This window comes from Anser brachyrhynchus (genome assembly GCF_964034855.1).
Source record: "Anser brachyrhynchus genome assembly, chromosome: 17".
NCBI classification, from domain to species: domain Eukaryota; kingdom Metazoa; phylum Chordata; class Aves; order Anseriformes; family Anatidae; genus Anser; species Anser brachyrhynchus.
In genome coordinates, this window is record NC_137710.1 from 13,419,083 (window position 1) to 13,441,875 (window position 22,793).

Consider the following 22,793-nt stretch of genomic DNA (forward strand, 5'->3'; position numbering starts at 1 on the left):
CGGTGGCGGCGGCGGTAGGAACCATGGCGCTGCGGAACGGGCGGGCGCGGGGGGCGGTTTCCGCGCCGGGCCGGCGGGAGGCTGGGCCGGGCCGGCCCCGCCGCCATGGCCGGGGGCTCGGCGGAGCTGGAGCTGTTCCGCCGCCGCTGGCGGGAGGAGCTGGCGGGGGGCGGCAAGCGGCGGCGCAGGGAGGCGGCCGAGCCCGGCGGGGGGGAGCCGAGGGAAGCCGGGGAGCCGGGGGAGCCGAGGGAACCGGGCTACCTGGTGCTGGCCCGCGGCCTGCTGGATGGCGGCGAAGCCCCGGCCCGCCGCAGCCCTCCGCCCGCCCGCCCCGCCGAGGAGGCCGCGGGGGACGGAGGCGGGGACGGCGACGACCTGCTGGGGCAGCTCATCCGCGACCTGGTAGGACGGGGAGAGCCGCGGCCCGGCCGGGGCTGAGGGGAGGCGGCGGGGGGAGAGCTCCAGGAGGGACCCCCGCGGGTCCGCCGGCTGTGGGGTCGGCCCCTGAAGGGTCGGGGGCTCGCTCTCAGCTCTCCCGAGTTTGCCTTGCAGCCTTTGAGGCGGTATCGGGGCGTTTTCTTCGATTAAAATAAGGTTGTATTGTGTTTTTTTTTTGCTTATTCAAGCTGTCTGACGCGGGTGCTGTAATGAAGGCTGTCCTGCCCTGTGACGCTGCAGCGTGGTAGGAAAACAAGTATGGGTGCTTTACGTCGAGGAGTTAATTGGGAAATAGTTTTAAATACAGTTCTGAACCAGTTAAAAGTTATTTTGGTAAATCCTCTAAATGCAATAGAGATTTTATTTACAGAGTAGAAAAACTAGGGGGGAAACCCATTTTCTTGCTGCTCGCTAACCTAACTGTGACTAATTACTCTTTGCTTAAAAAAAAATTAAAAGGAACAGATTAAATTTCTGTCTGCAAGGCACAAATTAATCCATTTAAAGAATTAGCGCTCCATTAGTACACAGGAGCCCAAATCTGTCTCAGAGGGGATGGCAGTATTTGAGTTTTGGATTCATTCCAGTAGACTTGGAGTCGGGCTGATGCTGCCTTAACGTTACCGCTCGGCGAGCGCCGCGCTAGTAACGGGCTGCGGGGGTTTTTGGGGTGTAGGAAGGGACGACCTGGATCTCTCCCTAGCATTGAGATTGCTTTAGGATGGAGTTGGTGTGAGCTTGTGCTTTGTCACAAGCACTGTGCTTGCACTTTGACTATAAGCACTGTGCTTGCACTTTGACTATAAGCACTCCTACAAGTCAGATTAAAAATCTGTATAGCTGCTTTTTTCTTTCTTTTTTTTTTTTTTTACTTTTCCATGAAGGAGCTGTCAGCCTTGAGTGCTGTGCCTACACCGGCCTGTCTGTAGGCAGCCTGGATCCAATGATATCTTTTGGTACGTGCAGCCAGAGCAGGTTCTGCTGGTTGGAAGCGAGTCAACTCCAATTTGGAAGCAGTACGTTCGTAGTGGTGCTGTGCCCGGGCTCATACGCCTAGAGCTAATAAGCCTTGCCGAATGGCTCATCTTATTTGTTTGGGCAGCGCGTTGCTCCAAAACGGTTGTGTGGCTCCTGGACCCGGGCTGGTTCGCATCTGGCCAGCTCGGGGTCTGCCTGCGTGTGGCCGTGGAAATGCACTCGTAGAGCCCCTTTATTTATTTAATACTGCTTTGTGTCCCATTTGGAAATAGGTCCAGTTTAAACCACGTGAAAAGAGTGTTTGTGGAAATCCACAGCGGGGAGTGGAGCCAGCGGTCCTCGTTTGGAGGGCGTCGAGAAGGAAGGGAGAGGAGAAGGGGCCGTTTGTGCAGGAGGCTGTTGTGTGAGAAGGGATGGGAGCAGGAGGGTTGGCTGCAGGTCTGACTTCAAGTAACTACAGAACAAGTGCAAGGTTCCAGTGTTTATTATAGACAGCGGGAGTCTTGCTAAAAAGGCCTAATGGGAACTTTGCCCATCTTTGTGCTGTCCACACACCTGTCTCTAGTGTGGAAAAAGCTTTACATTAGCATCTTTCACTTTATTTTACAATAGTTTCCTTGTGTAATTGTACTGTAAATAAACCTATTATTGCCAGTTTATTGGCACTGCAAAGAATCTAGGTGTAAAGGAGCAAGGAGCTGTTATAGAAGATAACTACTTAAAAAAAGTAACAAAGGTATCAGGGCTAGAGAAGCACTAAGAAGCAGAACGTGGTCCTCATTTGGAGTCTGCCTGACTTTCTGGTAGCAGACAGCGGAGGGTGATGAGAACAGTTGGGAGTTCTGGCACACCTGAGAGGCAGGACATAGACACCAGGAAAAAAAACCACCAGAGCATACAACTTCAGAGTGACTTATGGAAATGCTTACAATGGGCTGATTTTGCTCTCTCTGTGTTAGATGGTATAGAAAAATTGGAGTCTCCAGACAGAAATGCAGGAGAGGACAAATCTTGATGCAGCAATCGCAAGATTTAATAATGAGGCAGTTAAGGAAAAAAGCCCCTCTAGGGCATGTGTGTTGTATTTAGTTATTTAGGTAAGTGATGGATTCTTTGGTGTAGAAGTGTTTTTGTGATAATTAGTTAAAGCAGCAGCTCTCTCAACACATTTCCTATTAAAAATGAAATTGATGTTCCTGATGAAGGACAGAAACAGACAGTAATGTCATCTCCATTCAGTTTTAAAATCAAAACGGTAGTTCGTTTTCCATCATCTGTTTCTGGTCTTTTTGACTCTGAAACCTCAGAGAAATAGTATTATTAGAACTTGTCTTGACTTTCTGTGCCATCTGACAACAGGCAAGCCTTGCAGTCCTCTTCAATTTGCTTTTTAGCTCCAGTTAGCAATATGACTCCCATTTACCTAATACAATTCAGGGAGAAGAGGGAGTAGCTCAAATATCTTCATGCCAGCATGATCTGTCTGATGTTGCGCCGTTATGGGATGGAGAGGGAGAATTACTTCTGCCTTTATTATGGAACTGATGGCTCCGAGTACGAGTAGACAATGTCCTTTCTTAATACCATGGTAACTTTTAGTGGTATCTAGTTGTGCAATAAAGAATCTTAGCAGATTTTTTTTTTTTCTTTTCAGAATGAAATAAATGAGGTTCCTTTCTTTGACGTCCAGCTGCCTTATGAACTGGCACTGAAGATCTTTCAGTACCTGGGCAAGGCTGAATTGGGAAGGTGTGCTCAGGTAAGCACCGCTGGCCGTTTGCTTCCCTTATTCCGCACAGAATGGGCAGATGTTCAAGCAACAGTCAGGCACTTTGATGCAAGGAAGGTGTGGGTTAGCCCTAGTGGCTCAGCTGATTGCACTTTTGGAAATGCTTCCAAAACTGCTTACTGAAAAGCAGTCATAACCGAGCTAGATTTATGGCCTCCAGTCGAGTATAGTTAGCCAAAACATTTGTGACTTGCACGTAAGTGAAACCTTAACATTTAAAAGAAATGCTTCCAAAGATCTTTTGATTCAAGCCAATGTAGCCAGAAGCAAATGACTGTCTTGCTGTAATATTTAGAGCTTAGCACTTTACAGTGAGAAGGGAATGGCAACAAAGCTGCTTCCCCCACGTTTTAGTGTGAGGCTTGAGCCATGGAAAGCTGACGAGTATTGTAGAGAAAAGTGGAGGAGCAACTTTTTGTCTTTAGATAACTTCATGTAAGGCTAATTCCTGATCCTCCTCTAGTCTATGTTATTCTCTGGCAATGCTTTAAGATAATGCTTTTAGAAGTCTGTTCTCAGATGCAGTTCTTGCATTGTTGTAAACTGCCTCTCTCTTCACGTGGCCTTACTGCCATACACACAACGTGCACGTGTTTATACTTAGGACTGCTCAGCCCATGTTACTGAGTCTCTGCCTCCTTTCTCCACACACTGAATGATGAACCTCCTCTCTGAACGAGTCTCCAAAGCAAACTTAATCAGCACGGGCTGATTACCCTGTGAAATAGAGTAGAATGTTGTGGATATGCGTTGCCAGCTTCTCCCATGATCGCTGTTTAGTGTTTCCGGCTGGTGTTTATTGAACTGTGATGTGCAAAGCACGTCTTGCAACATTGCAAAATCCAATCAGAATGGTTCTTTGTGTTATACTCGAGGTATTCCCAGGACTGTTTGTAAGATACAGAAATGTTACTGTGTAAAAACTGAGAAGTGACAGGGGACATCTGTAGTGGATGGTAAACTAGACACAAATATTAACCAAATTGCACACGCTTTGAAATTAAAATGGGATTTTACCCTTCAGTATGAGTAAGTCATGGTTTTAAATAGTTACAGGTCTTTATTCCTTTAGTCTTCGACTTGCTAGTGCCTTTTAGGATTGCAGACTGGCAGAAGAGAAATACTCTTGCCAGGCTTCTGTTGCAGAGGTGAAAAAAAATCTCTAGAATTATTTTTGGTGCTGTCTAGAAGAAGAAAAAGCTTTCAGATATGCTTGAGTTTGTGCTGTTTGACATAGAGAGGTACAACCTGTAAAGGCCACATTCCGCAAAAAGGGGCAGGATTGCATTTTTGGAGTGGATTACTTTAAGGTTATTCTCTCTCTTTTTCTTTCTCTCAGGCATGATCAGGTTACCTCATGGCATAGTAAAAGATTGGCTGCTGAGGGGCTGCTCCTTTTTTCTGCACTTGAGCTGTGTTTGATTTCTCTCTCTCACGTTTGTTTTTAACTTGAACCTGCTCTCATAAGATGTGTTTAATACTTAGGAAATTTTCCATGTTTCTCATTTGCCTTCTAAGGCTGAGTCAGTTGGACCTAAGTGGCAGCTGACAGGTAGCTGAGCAAATGCCTGGTGTTTTACAAGGTTTTCCGAATGAGATGAATATCCAATGCTTTTAGTGCGGAGCTAGCTTCTTTTTATGTGTTTAAATAAAAAGCAAAGCAATAAAAATAAATACCATTTTCATTTTTCTCTTGGTGATTTTGTTTTTGAGGGGGGGGTGTGTGAAGTCCTCTTCTGTTAAATGGAAAGCCCTGCTGCTTTACAGTGTTGTCGTAGAAAGGGTTTTTTTATTAAAGCGCCCTGGGATTTTAGTGAAATTGGGCCAGTTAGTGGAATTGGCATCATGAACTATGTGAGTGCCTTCGGAGAAAACCTGTTTGCTTAGTTCTTTATGCCAAATTGGTAACCGACTAACAGTGAAGTAGCCCGACTACGGAGTGTTTTTGAGATTTAACCACACCACAGACTGCTCTGGACAACTTTAATTTCACCCTGATATTTCCCTCTCCTCCTCTTCCCCGCAGCTTTTCTTTGATTTTTGGAATTAGTGCCATAAAAGACAAGCTATCCGTATGGCACTTGAAATACTAAAGCCATGTGCAGCCCGTAAATTAATGGTGTCACCGGTTCCTGAGCTCTGGTGGGTTTGCAGTAGCTGTGTGATATTCGGTAGTATCCAGCAGACCAGTCCCAGCAGGTATCCCCTATATACAGTTGGAGGAAAAAGGTGTCTGGGACTTAATGTCTCAGCAGAGTAGCACCACTTCTTTTCCCCAGCTTTGTGCTGCCCCTACGGACTAGTAAGAGCACCTTTTGATTTCTCTTCTGACCACTGGAGGAAGGATCCATGCTGTGAGCTGCTGTTCTGTGACTTCTGCAACGAGGATTTGAGAACAGCCTCTCCTTCCTCGTGGTCGTGATGTAGAGGAAAAAGGAAAACAATCACTGGGGTCACTACGAGCATGACGCACTGAAACGCACCAGAACCCCTTGTGGTATTTGGGGCTGATGCTGCAGGCATCTGGGCTTGAATTCACTCGTGGCCTTAGGATGTGACCTTCAAACTGCCAGCTTTGTGGTAAGGTGACATGTTCCATCTGGGAAGTTCTGTGTGTTCTTACAGCTGTGCTACTGCTTTCTAGTAAATACCAAAAGCTACGTAAATGACATGTTGTGGTGTGAAATACTTCTGGAGAGCATGTATGGAATTATAGCAGTGCTAGGGCAGAGGTGTGAGCATTTCCATCTTGAGATGATTTAGAAACGTTTCCCAGCACGACAACTGTATGTGTATCTAGGCCCAGGGAGACTCATTCTAGGAATTTAAGAATGAATTGCATAAATCAAGAATTGCAGATGCTTGCTGTTAAAGCTTCTGGAATTGTTAAACTGGTAGCGTTTAGACATTTGAAAAATAAAATCTCAGTTATTTTATGAACATGCTTTTTTATCATGGTTGTTTATGGGTAAAAATAATCACCCATCCTCCTGGTTAGGAGAGGGAGAGCAGAGAAACGGGTGGATAAGGATTTCCTGATTCAGGGGCTCAGAATGAGACTTAAAATAACATTATGGCTGTGAATTGAAAAGATGAGCAGCTTCCACCTGGTAAATGTGCATCTGAATGGCTTTGGCTTAAATACTATTTGGCGCCAAGTGTTGTACTGAATTGAAGGTCCAGATATTTCTAATTGAGGCCCCTGGATTCAGCAAATGAACCTTGAATCTATCTTTGTGTGACCAGGGAAGAAAACAAACCTAACGAAACAAAGACAGTTATCAGATGGGGAGGGATGAATAAACCTTCATTAGGATTTCAGCCAGTTGATTAAGACAGGATTAGAAGAATTTAGGATTTGATGGAAGAGGTGGGTTCGTTTTAGTTTCTTTGTTTTGCTTGTTTTTGCACAGAAAAAAAAAGAATCCCCTGAACACAAAACAACATAGCAAAACCTATGTCAGCAAAAGCCTTTGAAGACCTTCTGAGCATTATTGCTTGCCGAACTAGAGATATAAAATTGTTCCCGTGTAGAGCCCAGGGGAAAACGAAGTTTCTTTACTGAGAACAGTTGAGAACTGTAGTAAAAGGATAATAGGAAAGCTAACGACAAAATTTAATTGGAGACTCTAAATCTATAAACAACTCTGTAAGATGTTGTCATTGATCGTTGTCGGAGTTTGTACGTAGTGTAGGTTTGGAAATAATTATGCTCATAGTTTAATAAGAGCTTTGCGTGCCTCAGCTCCTCTCCAACAAGCAGGACGTATGGGTGCATATAAATAAAGCTGTAATACTCTGGCTTTCAGTGCCTCACCTGAAACTCGAAGTCAAGCAGATATAATAAAGCTGACTTCAAGCCAATGGCTGGTTTTAATGCAGCAGCTCACAGTGGTGCTGTAAAGTGAAATGCTTGAGACACTTTTATTAGAGATTTCTTGCAGCTGAGGCTCGCTCAGTGGGGCTTTTACAAAGGATTGTCATGCCAGTTTTGGTGCATTAAGAAAAGGCTGTGTTAGGGACCCTTTGGAAATTCATGCTTGTAAAGCAGCAGGATTCGATGTAATTTGATTTAAAAAAAATCATAATAGGATAGGATCTCTATTCCCCTTAAATGTTTATTCCTGAAAGTTGAATAGGCAGTCTAAATTTTATGTAGTCCTCCTCCCCTCTTCTTTTTTTTTAATGTCTTTATAAAATGCTTTTAAGACCTTGAAACCAGAAAGGTTTGTACAAACACCGTCTGTTTTGGCAAACTCCAAAGGTCTATGTTTTTTTTGCTTTGTTTTTTTTTTTTCTTTCCTTTAAAGCAAGTGGGCATAGTTGGGCTTTTTTCGCTTCTGTTTGTGCATTAGCCTCCTCCGTGTCAGCAGAAATGTGCCCCTGTTTTGGGGGCAGAGAGAGGTGCCTTCACTGTTCACCAAGCTTGGCCAGGGTGCTCAACTACTGCGGAACAGCTGCTTTTTTGTGTCAGCAAAAAGCTCTTTTTTTTTTTCCTTTGAGCAATACTGTGTGGGTTTATATTGCTTTACAATCAATTCAAGAGCAAATTCTCCATTAAAGTGTAGCAGTTTTGTTTTTTTTTCTTCTGAACTTCGGGAGAATGTCCCTAGAGTGGCAGGAACATTAAGCACTGAAGTCCCTGCTTTTTTACTACAGAATGCCAAATCATGCTAGGGGGTACTTGGTGCTTGGTTTGGGTAATCTGTAAGGCAGTTGTTATTGCCCTATCCAGGTTGTTTTCTTTGATGATGGGAAAGGGTTGTGTCTCTTCTGGTGACTAACTAGAACGTCAGCTCTGCTGGAGTTGGACGTTCCTCTTCGAGAACTGCTCTCCTGTGTGGATAGAAAATAACGAAATATCCGAGTTGGAAGGGACCCACAGGATCACTGAGTCCAACTCCTGGCTCCGCACAGACCACCCAAAACTCAGACCATGTGTCTGAGAGCGTTGTCCAAACGCTCCTTGAAATCCAGCAGGCTTGGTGCCATGACCGTGTCACATCCTCGGGGAGCCTGTCCCAGTGCCCGACCACCCTCTCGGTGGAGAACCTTCTCCTGATACCCAGCCTGAACGGCCCCTGTGGCAGCATCAAGCTGTGCTAGAAACATCTGTATGATGCTCAGTCTTCCCCTGAGTCTTCTCAGGTATCAAACCCTTTCCTTTTATCCTGGAAGAAATGGGTCACGAGGTGTGATGCAGTTCTTGATTCCTAATGGGACGTTGTTTTTCGACAGCAGAAATGTTACGCATGCCTCCTTACAAGAAGACCAACCCAGACAGCACAACGTAAATAAAACAGCTAGAAGCTTCATAAAGTTTCCAAGGAGAGATCTGGGCACATACGGTGTTTTTGCACTCCTGTGACCCGAGGAGACCTGTAAGGCAGGGTCACATTTATGTGACTGAGAGATTTCTGGACCTCAACCTCTCTGCAAGCCGCACTGCCCGCTTGGGTACTCCAGTGGCTTGTGCTCTGTGGCCTTACTGCACATCTGTACCACCTAAAAGGATCTTACACCTTCGGCGGTCCTCATAGTATAGATAATCTTGTGAAGCTGTGCTTCATAGTTCAGAGCTGTGTTTTTAAGAAGTCTGATGCAATGCACGCATGCTGATAACAAAATATAAAAGGAATTAATCTCAAAAAATACAGAACAAGTGATGGTTTATTTTTCACTGCACTGTGCCGTGTTTTACTTGTGTGTAAACGTGGAATGAATGGCAAGTAAACGTGAGGAGGTGGTCCTGTGAGTTTCCTGTGAACAGGAGACCTAGATTTTTAGGTGCAATCCTGGGAGTGAGACACAGCAGCTTACAATTAAGCATCCAAAAAGTGATGTCAGACTGAGAAGGTTTTTTTAGTCTTCCGGAAACAGTGTGTGATTGGTTGCTGCTTTCACTGGCAGCAGCTTTCATTGGCTAAACCTGTTGTTTTTTTTTAGCTTAAGAATTACAAATGCTACCTAAATTGCCTATTACCTCTTGAATCTTTAAATCTAAGCCTGCAATTAATTATGAAGCTGCACCCTCTGAAATGAACAGCAACTTGAGGCTACTTGAAAACCTGAATAATTCATTCCTGTTTATGCAAGCTGTAATACAAGAGGTGCACACCTTACAAAAAGGTGCTTTCTCTCTCTCCTAACCCCAGCCAGCACCCAGGTCCAACAGCAGCCCACCTAGGGCACCCACGAAATAGCGCTCACAATGGAGAACTTTGGGTAGCCCTCATCCTTTGGCAGCCCTTTCGCAACCCCACTCACAAAGGAGTCTGCACGTTCTCTCTCTCCAAATCCTAACCCTGACCCTTCTTAACCAATCTGCTGGGCAGGGAGCTTGGACCAGGTGATCTCCAGAGGTCCCTTCCAACCTCAGCCATGCTGTGAAATCACTGTCACCACCTAATCAGGCATTGTCAGTAGGATAGTGGTGTGATCTGCAGGGTTTTTCTTAGCTATAAATATGAAAATAAATTCATATTTTTGCTTGAAGCTTACAGTACTGTCTTAACCATTTTTTTTTTGCTGCTTTTCCTTTCCAGATTTTGTGTGACACTCATATTTCAGGTTAGGATTGTGGCCGCTGAACACTGGTGTGGAGTTTTAATGGATCAGAAACAAAGCGTTTTGACTCAGTTAAGAGAATGAACAGAAATGTTGTATTGTTTTTATGTAAAATTGAACTTCTGCTAATAATTTAACATAATAATTCTATATACATATATATAAAATACGTGTATTTGATTTCTAGGTCAGCAGAACATGGAAAGTACTTGCAGAAGATGAGGTGTTGTGGTACCGGTTGTGCCAACAGGAAGGATACCTATTAGATACAAGCATCTCTGATCGTTCCTGCTGGAAGCTCGCCCTTAAGGACTGTCGTGCCAAAGAGCGCACTTTGAGAACCAACTGGAAGGTAAAAAGGGGAAGATTGGTTTAATGGGATCCAGGTGCTGTAGAAAAGTGGGAACCTCATTCAAACAAGTGACAGTGAAAAGCTGGTCTTTTGTATTGCAGCTTCTTTTTGCTAGTTAAAAGGGAAAAGCTGCTGGGGGATTTATGAGACTTTGCCCCAGCTGTAATTTTTTTTTTTCCTCCTCAGTGACTGATTACTTCTGGGGAATGAGTCTTTCTGTTTGCCGTGCTACTCCGTTGACTTTGGTGAAAGAGCGATGGTTTTACTTCAGCCATCCTTTGGTGATGACAATCAGCCCTTAAGACGAAGGCTCCTTCTCAGTTCCTTACGTATCTTAGCAGAAAGCAAGCTCCCATGTCTTTGTTGTGATAGTTACATTTCTCTGCTTAACGATTGTGAATGATAATGGAGAATGATAGCTGCTTTCTCCTTCGTTTTCTGTCTGTAAAAAATTCCAGGAGGCAAGCATAAAATAGATCAGTCCTCTCTCAGCTGCACTGCAGCTTGTCAGGAGCAATAGAAAAGCTCGGAGTTTGCTGTGAGGAAGCGAATGAACTTGGTAGATGAACACATTGCAATACCAACACCGTGTCTCATCTTTCTGCGCAGAACCGCATCGGTGCTGTGAGTCAGCTGCAGTATGAGCTGGGGAAAGTTCTCTGTGATGTACATTCTTCTGATGGAGTCGTTATTGCTGGGTGAGTATGTTGTGTAATGCTCATTTGTCCTTCACTGAAGTCTCATGCTGCCTTTTAACAAATTCAAATAAAGCATCAGTTTGAAGCAACAAGGGTGAATTTTTTTTGGCTGCAGTTCCCTTGTGGGTGAAAAACTTTGATCCTAAGGTAAGTGATAATTATAGGTATCTACAAATCGCTTCAGTAGTACAAGTTTTTATTGTAACTTCAGTATAGTCCCTGTAAAGACTGTAGTACTTTCCAATTAATTTTCCAATTTCCAATGAACTATATCTACTGCTTTGCTGCAGAAACACACAGAATGAAATAGATACATATTGAAAAATAGTTTATTACTTTTTTTTCCATGAAAATCTTCTCATCTGAAAGATAAGTGTGTCCTGTGGCAAGATAAATTTAGGCCTATCACTGTTCTACCCTATTTTTAAAAGACAATTAGGAAGAAAAACATGGAGAAACTCAATCTCCTCTTCTCGTAATATCAGACTTTGTCAGGACTGTGATTTAGTATTAGTTATTCGCTTGTCTTACACTTTTAAAATGCTATCTTAAGAACCTCCCAAACTCTTGGCAGAGGTTGTCATGACTTGCCTGAGTAGAGGTAAGGTTTTACTGCATTGTGCTCGGATTTTACAGGTTCATTAATAGTTAGCCTTCCAGAAGAAGTCACGCTAGTAAATAGAAGTGATATCATCTTGGGGCAGAGGACATTGTCCTCTAACATACCAGAATCCCGTATTTTATAGCACTCCAAGTTAATGGTTTGCTTACACATTGTGGTATGAGAGAAAACTGCCTATAAAATACTGTAAAATTGACTCGTCAGTTAAAGGAAAGGTGCCTTGAAATATATTGTGTGTAGGTAACTCCCCTATACACTGAAATGCTTTTGAATGCTGTTGGGCAAGTGAAAGCTGAAATGTGAACTAGGAGACAGCAGGAGTGAAAGGGGAATTTCAAGCTTTTACTGTGTTTACTGTTTACTAGGTGCTCTCCCCCTTGTTTCACTTCTCCTTTTGGAGGTCTCACTTTCTGATTTTTGCTGTCCCGTCATCTCGTTGACTATTGCTGCTCTTTCTCAGCTTTCCATGCAATGTTTTTTGCTACTGGAGTCAGTTGCGTTAAAATGGTAAAAACGCTTCTGCCGAAGACTCGTGTAGCGTGTGACCTCTGGAGGGGCAGTGCCACACAGTGGTTAACCTAAACAGTGGCCGTGGGAAGAGGCTTGAAAAACTCGTGCAGCTGGAGTACGGCAGGACTCGCATTGCTCCTGCCTGACGCCGAGGTTTCCTTGGGCCGTGGAGGCTCCTGTAGGACACGACGGGGCCCAGGCTGCTGTTGGCTGCAGCTGGGATCCAGCTCTGCAGATTGCAGCCTGCCTTTCTTTTGTGCCCTTCAGCCTGGGCACTGCGTTTCCTGGCCTTGGCTAGGGGTCCGCACTACTGTGTCTGTTCCGCTGTCTCTAATGAAACCTCCTGTACTTTTTTGGGAGCCAGAAACCCCAGTTGTCTCCACGTTGCTGCCAAAATCTCCAGCTCTTCTTTTTCTTCATTTTCTCCATTGTGTTTATATCCAAACATGCGGTACGTAGAAGGTAGGCAGAATAATTTCTAAAGGATTAATAAACAAAGGAGGTTTGTCCTGTATGTTAAACTCACTAGTCTGTATTTTGGCTTGGTGTATCACAGAAGCCAGGCTTATGCATGGTTTCGGATGATCTTTTCATATTGATTCCTAGTTCTTTCAGTGCTCTTGATTCTTGTGAGTTCACCTGCTTTGGCACAGGGAAAGGAGGTGTGCTCTCGAGGAACTGACGTTCACAAAAATAAGTGAGCAGGTGAGAGACAACTGAGGGAAAAGCTGCACGTGCACCTCCATTGGGAAAAGTGATGTTGGGGTTTTCACTTAAATTACTTTTCAATAATTTCCCTTCCGTGAGAAAATAAATTTTGAGAATGAAGTGTCCTTTTATGGAGCGCTGAGCGTACATTTGATAAAACAACATGAGGAAATCAAATTCAGCTGTTTGACTTAACCTGTTCAGTAAATTAAACGTTTAGGGTATTGGAACACAAAAATTGTGTTACTTCCTTTGCTGTTTACCTCTTGCCACTCCCTCTGCTCTGATAGCTTGAGATCTCTGCAGGCATCTCGCAAATTGCTGTGAGCCAAAAGCAGTTCTGTAACTTGCTCCAAAGGTGAATTTGTTGTTTTGCCAATGATGATCAAAGTCTACAAGACAATAGCCCACTGCTCTCCTCCTGGTAATATCTCAAAAACTATTCAACTAATTGAGGAAGATGCAACAATAAGAAAATATGACTACTGGTGCTCTTACAAAAGCTGGATGTGTCTGCTGCCTCAGGTGTCTTCAGCATCATACACGGATCATTGTTTCCTGACTGTTTTCTCTTTTCTCATCTTTTGATTTTCACTACCTGAGAGAATGCAGTCTTCAAGAATAAAATTTCTAGTTCATCCCCCTATAAAAAATAAAACAACTTTTTTTTTTTTTGGCAGATCTCTGGCAGAGCATACAGATCTTTTCAAATTTGTTGTTTGTTGCATTATTTTTGTATAAATGTTTTTATTCCATTTGTAGTAGTGCAGATCAAAAAAGACTTATAGTTAAAACTTACAAGGACATTAGTTGATTGTGCAGGGAATTACTTTCTCCATTATGTACATTTGGTAACTATTTAGGTAGATTGAAGGGGTTTTTTGTTTAAATCCAAACATAACCCACCCCTTTCTCTCCCAGCTTATAGTATTGTACTTAATGGCATTGTGCTTTCAAATTTGTCATAAAAGTGTAATGAATCTAGTGATCAATAGTTAGCCGTTGCATTCTTTCAGTACTGAAGAAGTAATTTAATAGCTGAGGTTAACAGAAGTCAATTTTCTTCTCAGTATAAATATCAATTATCTGTTACATTTAATGATTATATCTCTAGTTTCACAAACACTTACGTGCTTAGCTTTACATGTGAATAATCATAGGTTACAGCGAGGCTTGCCATGTGCATACAGCTAAACAACAGCCTGTGACTTTGGAAGGTTGGACAAATTGGTGATGATCTTAGAGCTAATTTTGTGCATTTCTGTTTTTTTTTTTGTAAGCGGTGGCTTGTGGCATCATTTACCTTTTTTTCCTTCTATATTCAGGTTGCTGCACTGGAGACAAATAGGGCCACTCAGTTTTGAGCAGGTTTTTGATGCCTGACTTCGGGGAGCAGCTGCAGCGCTCTGGCTCAGCTCGGTCAGGCCAGCCAGGCATTACGTTCTGCCTTTATGGCTGGAAACTGTGGCAGTGCGTCGCAGCTGCTCCCTGGTTTCAGGAGGTTCAGCTCAGGATCTTGGGAGATCAGAGAATGGTTATAAAAATTAAAATAAATAAAAAGGAGGGGAGAATAAGGTTCTCCAGCAGAAATGTTGTGTATTTTGGATCTTGGAGCAAGCCTGGGAAAAATGTGCTCTGATAGACCTCATCTCACATGCTTCGTTACACTGCTTCAGACTCTGCTGGAAAGTGGAATGATGCAGCTTTATTTTAGTTGCTGTAGAGGTTTTGTTTTTGTTTTAATCTTTCCGAAAATGAATTTGTACAGGTTGTAGACAGGGTGATTTATAACAGTGGCTGTGAGTGTAATCCACAGAGGCATAGCTTGCCTGAACTGGTCCAGGAGTGGATCTCTTTATTAATTCCTTTTAAAGAGGCAAAGATGAGCTATACAGGGTTGGCTCTTCCTTAGAGAAACGTCCCTGTTTTCTTGCACTCTCCTGTACTTTCCCCGTGCTGCTGCCAAAGCTCAAGCCAGAAGATGGCAGAATATCAAGGATTGATTAAGTGCAACCTGAGCTGTGAGTCGAAGGTGGCTGCTAGCAGCTCTTCTTTCTCAGAGCGCCTCACATTTACTGGCTGACATCAGATAATTCAATCTGGCCTGCATGCAGAGCATCTTGTGTTTATCATTAAAATTTTATCCCAGCGGTTACGATGCTTGTTTTCTGGGTCAGACCTTGAATCCCTTTTCATTTGAGACAGCGGTGTTTGTGGTTACCTCACTCCCAATCAATGTTGTATTTGCCAGCCTTTCTACAGTTACATGTCTCGAAGGATTTTCTTTAGAGAGATGTTGTCCTCCCCCCTCTCCTTATTCAATTCAAATGTAGTTTCTTCTTTAAGTCAGAGTTTACTTAAAGCAATTATGTCTGCTTGCTTGGCTCTTATAAATTACTGCTGATGCTTATGTTCGCTTTACCTGATACCGTTGTGCGTTTGGTTTCAATACAGGATGCCTGGATTCGCTCACTTTCTGTTAATAAAACCTTAAACAAATCTGGGTTCTTCAAGCAGGAGCATATTTGGATGGTAAAATCAGTCCTTTTTTTTTTCCTTGATGGTGTTGACAGACACGCCGACAGGCGTATGTAGTCAGAGGTCAGGTCCTCCGTGAGATACAGATCTCAGAGTGTGAACCTGGGGCTTGCTGGTGGTGTCACTGTGCAGTGGATCTCGTGGTGTAACAGGTCAGTAGTGTGATGTGAGGCGCTCTGGCTCTGCGAAATGCTCACCTGTGGGTGTCCTTGCACTGCGTGGTGAACTTGCCCTGTGTTGGTGGCTGTCACCTCACCTCGCATTGCGCCGCATACAACCACACCGTGTCTGCGTCAGGCCCAAGACTGATGTTTTGTTGGGCATTGCGTTGGCTGTTTTTGTGCTTGCAGAGAGGGCACTTTGGCTTTGCTGGTGCTGCCTGTAGCTCTGAAAGCTTTCCAAGTGAAAGCAACAGAAGAGATCCATAGTTAGATCACTGTTCCAAAGGCCTGAAAATATAAAGGTGTCTGATACTTTTTTTCTTCAGTTTTCTTTGAAGAAAGGATGATAGATAAGAGCTTGCATAAATGGAGATTTAAGCGGCACATGCCTGCGCTGTGCCACAGAGACATATTAGCAGATGCATGGAGCCTCAGCACCACTTACAGATAGGCTGGGAGTCAGCCCTGGGTTCTTCTCTCTACATTTTAACCTCAGGGGTTTTCCTCCTTCTCCTTTCCCAGATACTTTTTTTTTTTTTGAGGTAAGGGCCAGTGAGATCCATCTGCTCTGAGTGCCCTCCATAAATCTGCAGGTTAACGCTTCTCCTTTCAGGGTGGAGCTACCTGGCACAGATGGTGTTTCTCCTTTATTTGGGCAGTGTTGCTTAATAAAGGCAATGAGAAGCAAAAGAGGAACTCTCTAAATACCCTGTGTGGTTAGGGGAATCGTCTGTTCTAGAGGTAATACATTTTGACTCTGCCGTACTGAGAAGCTGAATGCACCGAGATAACTTTAATAAAGTTGTCTTCGTTCTGGAGTCTTATGGGAGTTAGAGTTTAAACACTGCAGTGTCTTTGAACAGTTTGGGCCTTGCAGTTTAAGTCACTATAAGCAACATTAAGTCACTATAAGCAACATTAAAGCAGTTGCTAGTATATGGTGGATTTCTTTGTTCTCTAGGATCACCTTCCGCACTGCTTTCCTCTTGCTCAAAGGTGACCTGCAAATGACTTTTTAACAAATGGGCTTGCCACCCTTTTTAGCTTCATAATGATGTGTGAAACTAGCCCGAAAGGCTTGAAAATACTTCTCTGCACTTTTAAAAACTTCATGTCAACTCTCATCTAATTTGTTTTTTTGCTATAGGGCTTGTGGGCTATTCTCTAGGTATTTATTATTAGCTCTTGCATCTTAATTCAATATGCAGACCTGAGGAAACCAAAATATTAATTAGTAATGAAAATGAATAAAAGTTAACAAACCAAAGTCTTAAACAGCCTGAACAAACCCCTTCCTTATTGAATTGCTTCAGTTTCACTTGCATAATGTCGCAACTTGGAGAGGTTTTTCCCTCGCCTCCCGGTGGCTGAGAGCCTGGATATAAAACAAAGCAGGAAGGGAGGATGCAAAAACACTTGCCTTCTTCCTTCAACCTCCCCCCAAACCCTTTGTGCTCTCTTCACTCATTCTTGTCATTGTTAAGAAGTAATAAGTGTCAGACCTGTTTTTTCATGCGAGTCACCTTTAGGAGGTTGAAAATGGGATGACATCACGAGTTCAGAGGGGTCAGATGACAAACTCTGGGAGTTAGGTAAGGTTGTGTTAAGTGACAAGCACATCGGCTTCTCTGTCATCTGGTGAAAAAAGAGCCTTTCAGGTGAAACCAATAGTAGGAGCTTGATACTGACTCTTTGTGACAGCTCCCTTTCCAGCCTGGCCCACCATTAAGCTATTGGTTTACTTACAGGTTTGATTGGATGCGGAAGGACGCGTTGCCGCAGCGGGATTTGCTGTATGTGAAGTGATGCCTGATGTTCTGAAGTCACAGCAGTTATTTTTATTGTAAAACCCAGCTTTCTGCTGAGGCTGGACCAGCCCATCCTTTTTCTTTTGTGAATTTCTTGGACAGTTCATTTTTACAGTGTTCGTGACCTACCGGCATCTGTTGCTATCAGTGCCTTAAAGTTCAGGTGATGCTTTTCCTTTCTGCTCTTGCAGTATGTTGCAGTTTGCATCCCTTCTGACACACAAACAGATCAATTTACATCATCCTCAAATGGTCTTTTCAGTCCCGTGTCTGAAACCGGAGCCACTGTGTTATTTGTTCCATTACACGGTTGTCCTTTTATCAAATAATATGGCTGATGTACCAGATCCTTCCCAAATTACATCGTAATTCCTCCTGACTTCTCTTGAAAAAAATGTACGTTTCCACTCCTATGTCAGCAGCCATAGGCAGTACACACTGTGCTATGTTTCCTTGGTCAGAGCAGCTGGTTTCATTAATGGAACTTTGTTCTTAGTGATGGGAGATTCTTGGCCTTAATAAAGAAATGGCTAGGGACAGTTTGGCTTTCTCTAAATTCTTTTTAAAGTGTTCGTTAAAATGTTTTGCCTGCCATATAACCCTTTGGCTTGTTTCTGTTCCCTTGGTATGGCATTTGCATGTGCTTAAAATTAATAAGAAAGTAAGGCACACAGAAGAACTTGGTGAAATGTTAATTTCGTTACAGATAACAGAAGAACTGCGTGCTATCTCAAGCAGCTTAACCCACTTTCTAGAGCTATAGTTTCCTAAATAAGGCCATGAGAAAGAAGGTATAAGCTCTTTTCCAGCTTAGTTTCTGTAAGTGTTCAGGAACTGGTCACAGGGATGCTCAGAATGTACTTCCTACATGTTAAGACTCAGACTGTTTCCAAATCAGTTTTGGTACAAGTTCAGTCACTTTTTTCATAGTCGCTCTCGTGTAGCTAGCAACCCAAAGTAACGTTTGAATGGAATCGTGGACATAAAGTTGATCTACCAGTGTTAAAATGGTTTCAAGTGCTGGTTTTGTTTACTTCCATCTGTTTTTTCTTGTATTTTTTGTTATAGCTTTCCACTTCTCTGTGAAATAGCAGAAAACTTTCTCTTTTCTGTACCACTTGTATTTCATTTTTTGTCATCGTGTTACATTTATATTCCTTTCTGCCATACAAAGTAGCTCTCTTTACTCCATCATTGCATTCTGTAACTGCTACTAGACTTTTTTCCTGAATCTCTCTTAAGAAATCCCTTAGCCAAGCTATCTGCTGGTTTTATACGTAGTGGCAAAATCAATATCTCTAACTGTAAATGAGAGCACAGGAAGGCTGGGGAGCTGCTACATCTTTCATCCAGCCTTATTTGTGAGGTGTCTCCGACTCGTGTAAGCAAGCTGTGTATCGTTCTCCCTCGCTTCAGGGAAAAGCTGTGGGTCTTAATGTTGAGTATAATGAAGGTGGCAGAATCTATTTAATAATTTCAGCACTGTGTGTTGCAATGGAGATATCTTCCAACTTGCAACGTGTTTGATGAAGAGGTGTTTGAAACTGAACGTTATGAATTATCACTTTCTCACTTGAGCCTTATAGAAAAATGAAGCTTTAGGAGCAGATTGAACCAACTAACAAAGGTGTTTGGACTTGGATTTGCATAGCTAATTGAACTCTATTCTTAAGTCTACTGAGGGGGGTCATTGATTAAGTACTTTAATTAACGACATGAAGGACTGGTTAGGTGCTTTTGGTGGAATAAGGATGAAAGGTCTGAGATCCTTGTTGCAGCAAGACAGTGCAAAATACTCATTATTTTACTTGCTTATCAACAGGCATCCATTTAAACAGAGCTATAGCTGGAGATTGTTACTTGAGCAAAATTCCTACTGACTTCAATAAAATGCATTGACATTGTAAGGACTTCATAATAAGATCTTTTGAGTATTAACAGATGGTCACTGACTGCCTGAAACAAAGTTGTTGGATTTTTTTGTTTTGTTTTGTTGATCACCGCAGGTATCTGGAAACTGAACAGACTTTGCCTTCTGGAAATCAAACCTGACTGTGAAACAAAGGCTTTTCTTTCTCCTCCTTTTTTATTTTCTTGCTATGATTTCTTCAGAGAAAAATATGAAAAATATAAACCCATTTGTGAAGTGTCTTACCAAAAGTCTTAGGTGTTCAGACCTAAGACTAGTGCCTAGACCTAAGACCTAGTGCAGTGAGACTTGCCCTGGAGTGGTGTGCTTGAGGCAGCCTCCAAAACGGACTTACACCAACATCCATTTTCAACAGAAAGCCAGCGATGGTCTGGTTGACCTGCTTGTTTGAAGTGAAATTCTGCAGTGCCAGCAGTAAGTGGGCCATGAAGGAAAGCGGTTTGTCTTTGCTGCTGCCATGGACTGAATGAGTAGAGTCTCTACTGTTTTGAAAATGTTCCTGTTAACAGTTTTTCTTTTGTGTATTTGTCAGTTTATATATTAGTTGCAGTTGTACTTTGCACAAACACTAATTAGACAGCCATCAACACTCAGGGCCAAAGGCTTACTAACAATGCAACTGTGATAGCAGTGTCTTAATTGGTTGAGTGTAATTGTCATTAGGCAACGATAAAGACATCTGGGGCTCTGGAGAGAGATCAGCCTCCCCCTCCTCCTCTTCCCCAAATTTGTTCTGGCTATTGCTATCCAACACAGTTGAGCTTTTTCAGATGAGATCCTGTGTTTTGACCAGTTTCCTGATGTTTTTCTCCTTATCAAATCGCCTGCCTCTTCAGCACCACTTCATTAGAGCAGTGCCCAGCCTCCATCTCTGCTTCCTCCCACATGTGCTCTGCACTTCACCACCTGCTTCCCAGCCATCGTGGGGCAGCAGCAGCTTTTAACCCGTCTCCTTCTCCTTCAGTCTTCTGCTTTTACTCATGTGAGAGGACACGAGGAAATTGTTCATCTCATTATGACGTTACTGTCAGTAAAAAGATGCTGAAATGCTTTTGATTAGTGAGCAGGTATTTTTATTGTAGTATGTTTGTAGATAACGTATGAACTTAATTTTTATCAATTTCTCTATACCATATGCATTCCACCTCTTGTTCTGTTTCAGCAAGTTTGTTTTACTCCTCTGTAAAGCTTAAGTTGAATTTGCAGGCTCTCTTACAGATGTGTATACATATCTGTCTAGAGTTACAGAACTGACTTGTCAGGGTGAGGAAGAGAAGTACAGTTAAAAAAAAATATAGCTTGTCTTTCTCCAGCTGCTGCTACTCACGTGGATTCACTGAGATGTTTAAAAGAACAAGAGCAAAGTGAAATGTAGGTCCATCAAAGAAGCTGAGTTACTTGGGTGGGCAGTGTCTGTTGAACACTAAGAGAAGGGTGGCTGCATCTGGTGAAGAGGGAGAGAAGCATGCAGCCCCAGAGCTGAAAGCCAGGCACTGGAGAAAATCGGAAGGCATCAGGGCAGAGGGTATCTGGAGAGGGAAAAACTTGGGACTGTAAGCAATAGTCTCGTGTTGCTCCCTGTTGGGTTCAGGAAAGCAAGACTTGGAACAGCCTTTCTCAATGAAGTAGATCAGGTATGGTCTGTAACAGTTTTATTTTTGTTTCAACTTGAGAACCTGGGGTTTTAGGTTTGGGTTTGTTTTTTTGTTTGTTTGTGGCTTTGTTTGTTTGTTTTGTTTTTGCAGCTGGCTTGTATTAGATATCAGAGTATGTATGTGCCACTGGAATAATCATTTCAATATACCCAGCGTGGTAGGCTATGGGGGAAAGCAGCAGCTGAATGCTGTTGGTTATTTCAAACAATAGACTGTATTTGCTGTTGTATTAAAAATAGTATATTCTATCTCCAGCAGAAAGCTCTGTGGGTTTTTCATATCCATTGTGGTAGAAAAATCAGTAACTGAATGAGTTTGGAGCGTTCCGCCTGTTCTGTGGCAGCAGACTTCAATCTGGGGTTCTTTCATTCAGTAGCTGGTAGCCCAAGCAAAATTTTCAGGGGGAAATGTAAAGGAAAAAAATTTTGTGGTAGGAAATAAATAGAAATACTGAAATTATCTAGGACGAGGTTCTGTGCAGTGCAGCGTGTTCTTCAGCCATCTATATTGATATGGCAGATTTGTCAATTATCTGCAATAAAGCAGCCTTTTTATTTTTTTACAGCAAGGCATTGCTTTAATAGTTTAAAAGCCTTTTGTTGTGGTTACAAATTGAAAGTGTGTTGCTCTTTACAACAGCATTAAAAGCAGGGAGTTGAACCATTAAATTTTTTAGGTTGGAATTGGACTCATTTGCGTTTGAAACTCTTCCAGTTCAGTTCTGGGACGGACCCACCGTGCGCTGGGAACCGGCAGCGATGGCCAGCGGGGTGTGCTGTCAGCTGAGGAGGTGCTTTATGTCTCCCATTTCCCCATTCTGATTCAATGCCCAAACCCAAACCTCCATTTAGGTTTCCAGTGTGGTCTTGGAACACCTCTCTGTCGGTGAGGTTTGCCGCACGGGACCGAGGTGGTGCCATGCTGCACTGGGAAGGAGGTGAGTGGTGGTGCTGAGCGAAACGGGGCAGGAGGGATGCTGGAGGGATGGGGGCAGGGAGATGCCTTACTGCCCTCCTCCCTTCTCTTCCTGATGAATGTAAGGCATTTGTCTTGGCTTGTGGTGCACTGGTGGGATGTCTGGACCAAAACGCATGAAGAGAGAGTTTGGTAGGCGCTGTGTGGTTCTCCTGGCACATAAAATGCTCCATTCTGTGGTACTCGTTAGGTCAGGTTGATGGTTAAACCTGGTGATCTTGAAAGTCTTTTCTAACCTAGGGGATTCCGTGGTTCTCTCTCCTGACAGAATGGGAATGAGCATTACGGCTGAGGTCGTCTTTTGTGGTATTTCTGTAGTATCTGCCCCAAACCCACCAGGGCATACCTGAGGTTCCCCTAAGAAGTTCTCGTATTCAGCAGATCCTTGCCGAGAGTGGGAGAGCAGCGCAGCTTCATGATATGGAAGCGAAAGCTCTCCAGCATGTGCCAGTCATTGGTGAGGGAGTGAGGACAGGAGTGCAACCACAACAGATATGTGCGATTACCTGTTCCAGATGCAATTTCTATTGTGCTTCATCTCCAAAGTTTAAAAGCTATCTGAAATGAGAGCTTTTCAGTATTGCAAATCGGTGATATTTCCTGTGGACTGGGCTAGACAGCTTGTCCAGTCAAGAGTGAAACATTTTTCTTTGCTTTGAGGAAGCTTCTTTCCCATGCTATTCTTTTCAAATAGTGCAGCTGTAAATTGGAAACAAAAGCAAGATTTATAGGGAGACTTGGGCCTTATCTGCAAAAGGAGGAGGATGGAGAAGTGCCATCCCTCCTAATTCTCTCATTTTTTTTCTATTTTGTGGTGTAAAGCACTGAAAAGGAAGGCAGGTCACAAGGACAGGGGTCTCTTCTCTTCCCAGTTCAGTGCAGTGAATTAACGTGCATCTCTTTTTGCTTAACAGTTTCTACCACCTCCTTTGGCACTTTAATCAGGTGCATGAGGTGGAGCATTTCCACCCAGAGATGCTGGAAATAATCTGCTTCAGAGTGCCTGCAGCCCAGGTGTATGATGCTCCCCAAAGAGCTGGGTAACTTATCCTGAAGTCCAGCAT

General features: G+C 43.2%; 1 protein-coding gene across 1 annotated transcript in view; it reads left to right on the top strand.

Annotated features, from left to right (window-relative positions):
* The first annotated feature begins 68 nt into the window (after positions 1-68).
* FBXW8 (F-box and WD repeat domain containing 8) overlaps positions 69-22,793 on the top strand; it is a 51,708-nt gene continuing 28,983 nt past the window's right edge. Inside the window, exons 1-4 of the mRNA XM_080559598.1 lie at positions 69-402; positions 3,071-3,175; positions 9,960-10,124; positions 10,734-10,822. Of these exons, the coding sequence (XP_080415724.1) occupies positions 106-402; positions 3,071-3,175; positions 9,960-10,124; positions 10,734-10,822 (656 nt within the window). The 5' untranslated portion in view covers positions 69-105. The remainder of the gene's footprint in view (positions 403-3,070; positions 3,176-9,959; positions 10,125-10,733; positions 10,823-22,793) is intronic.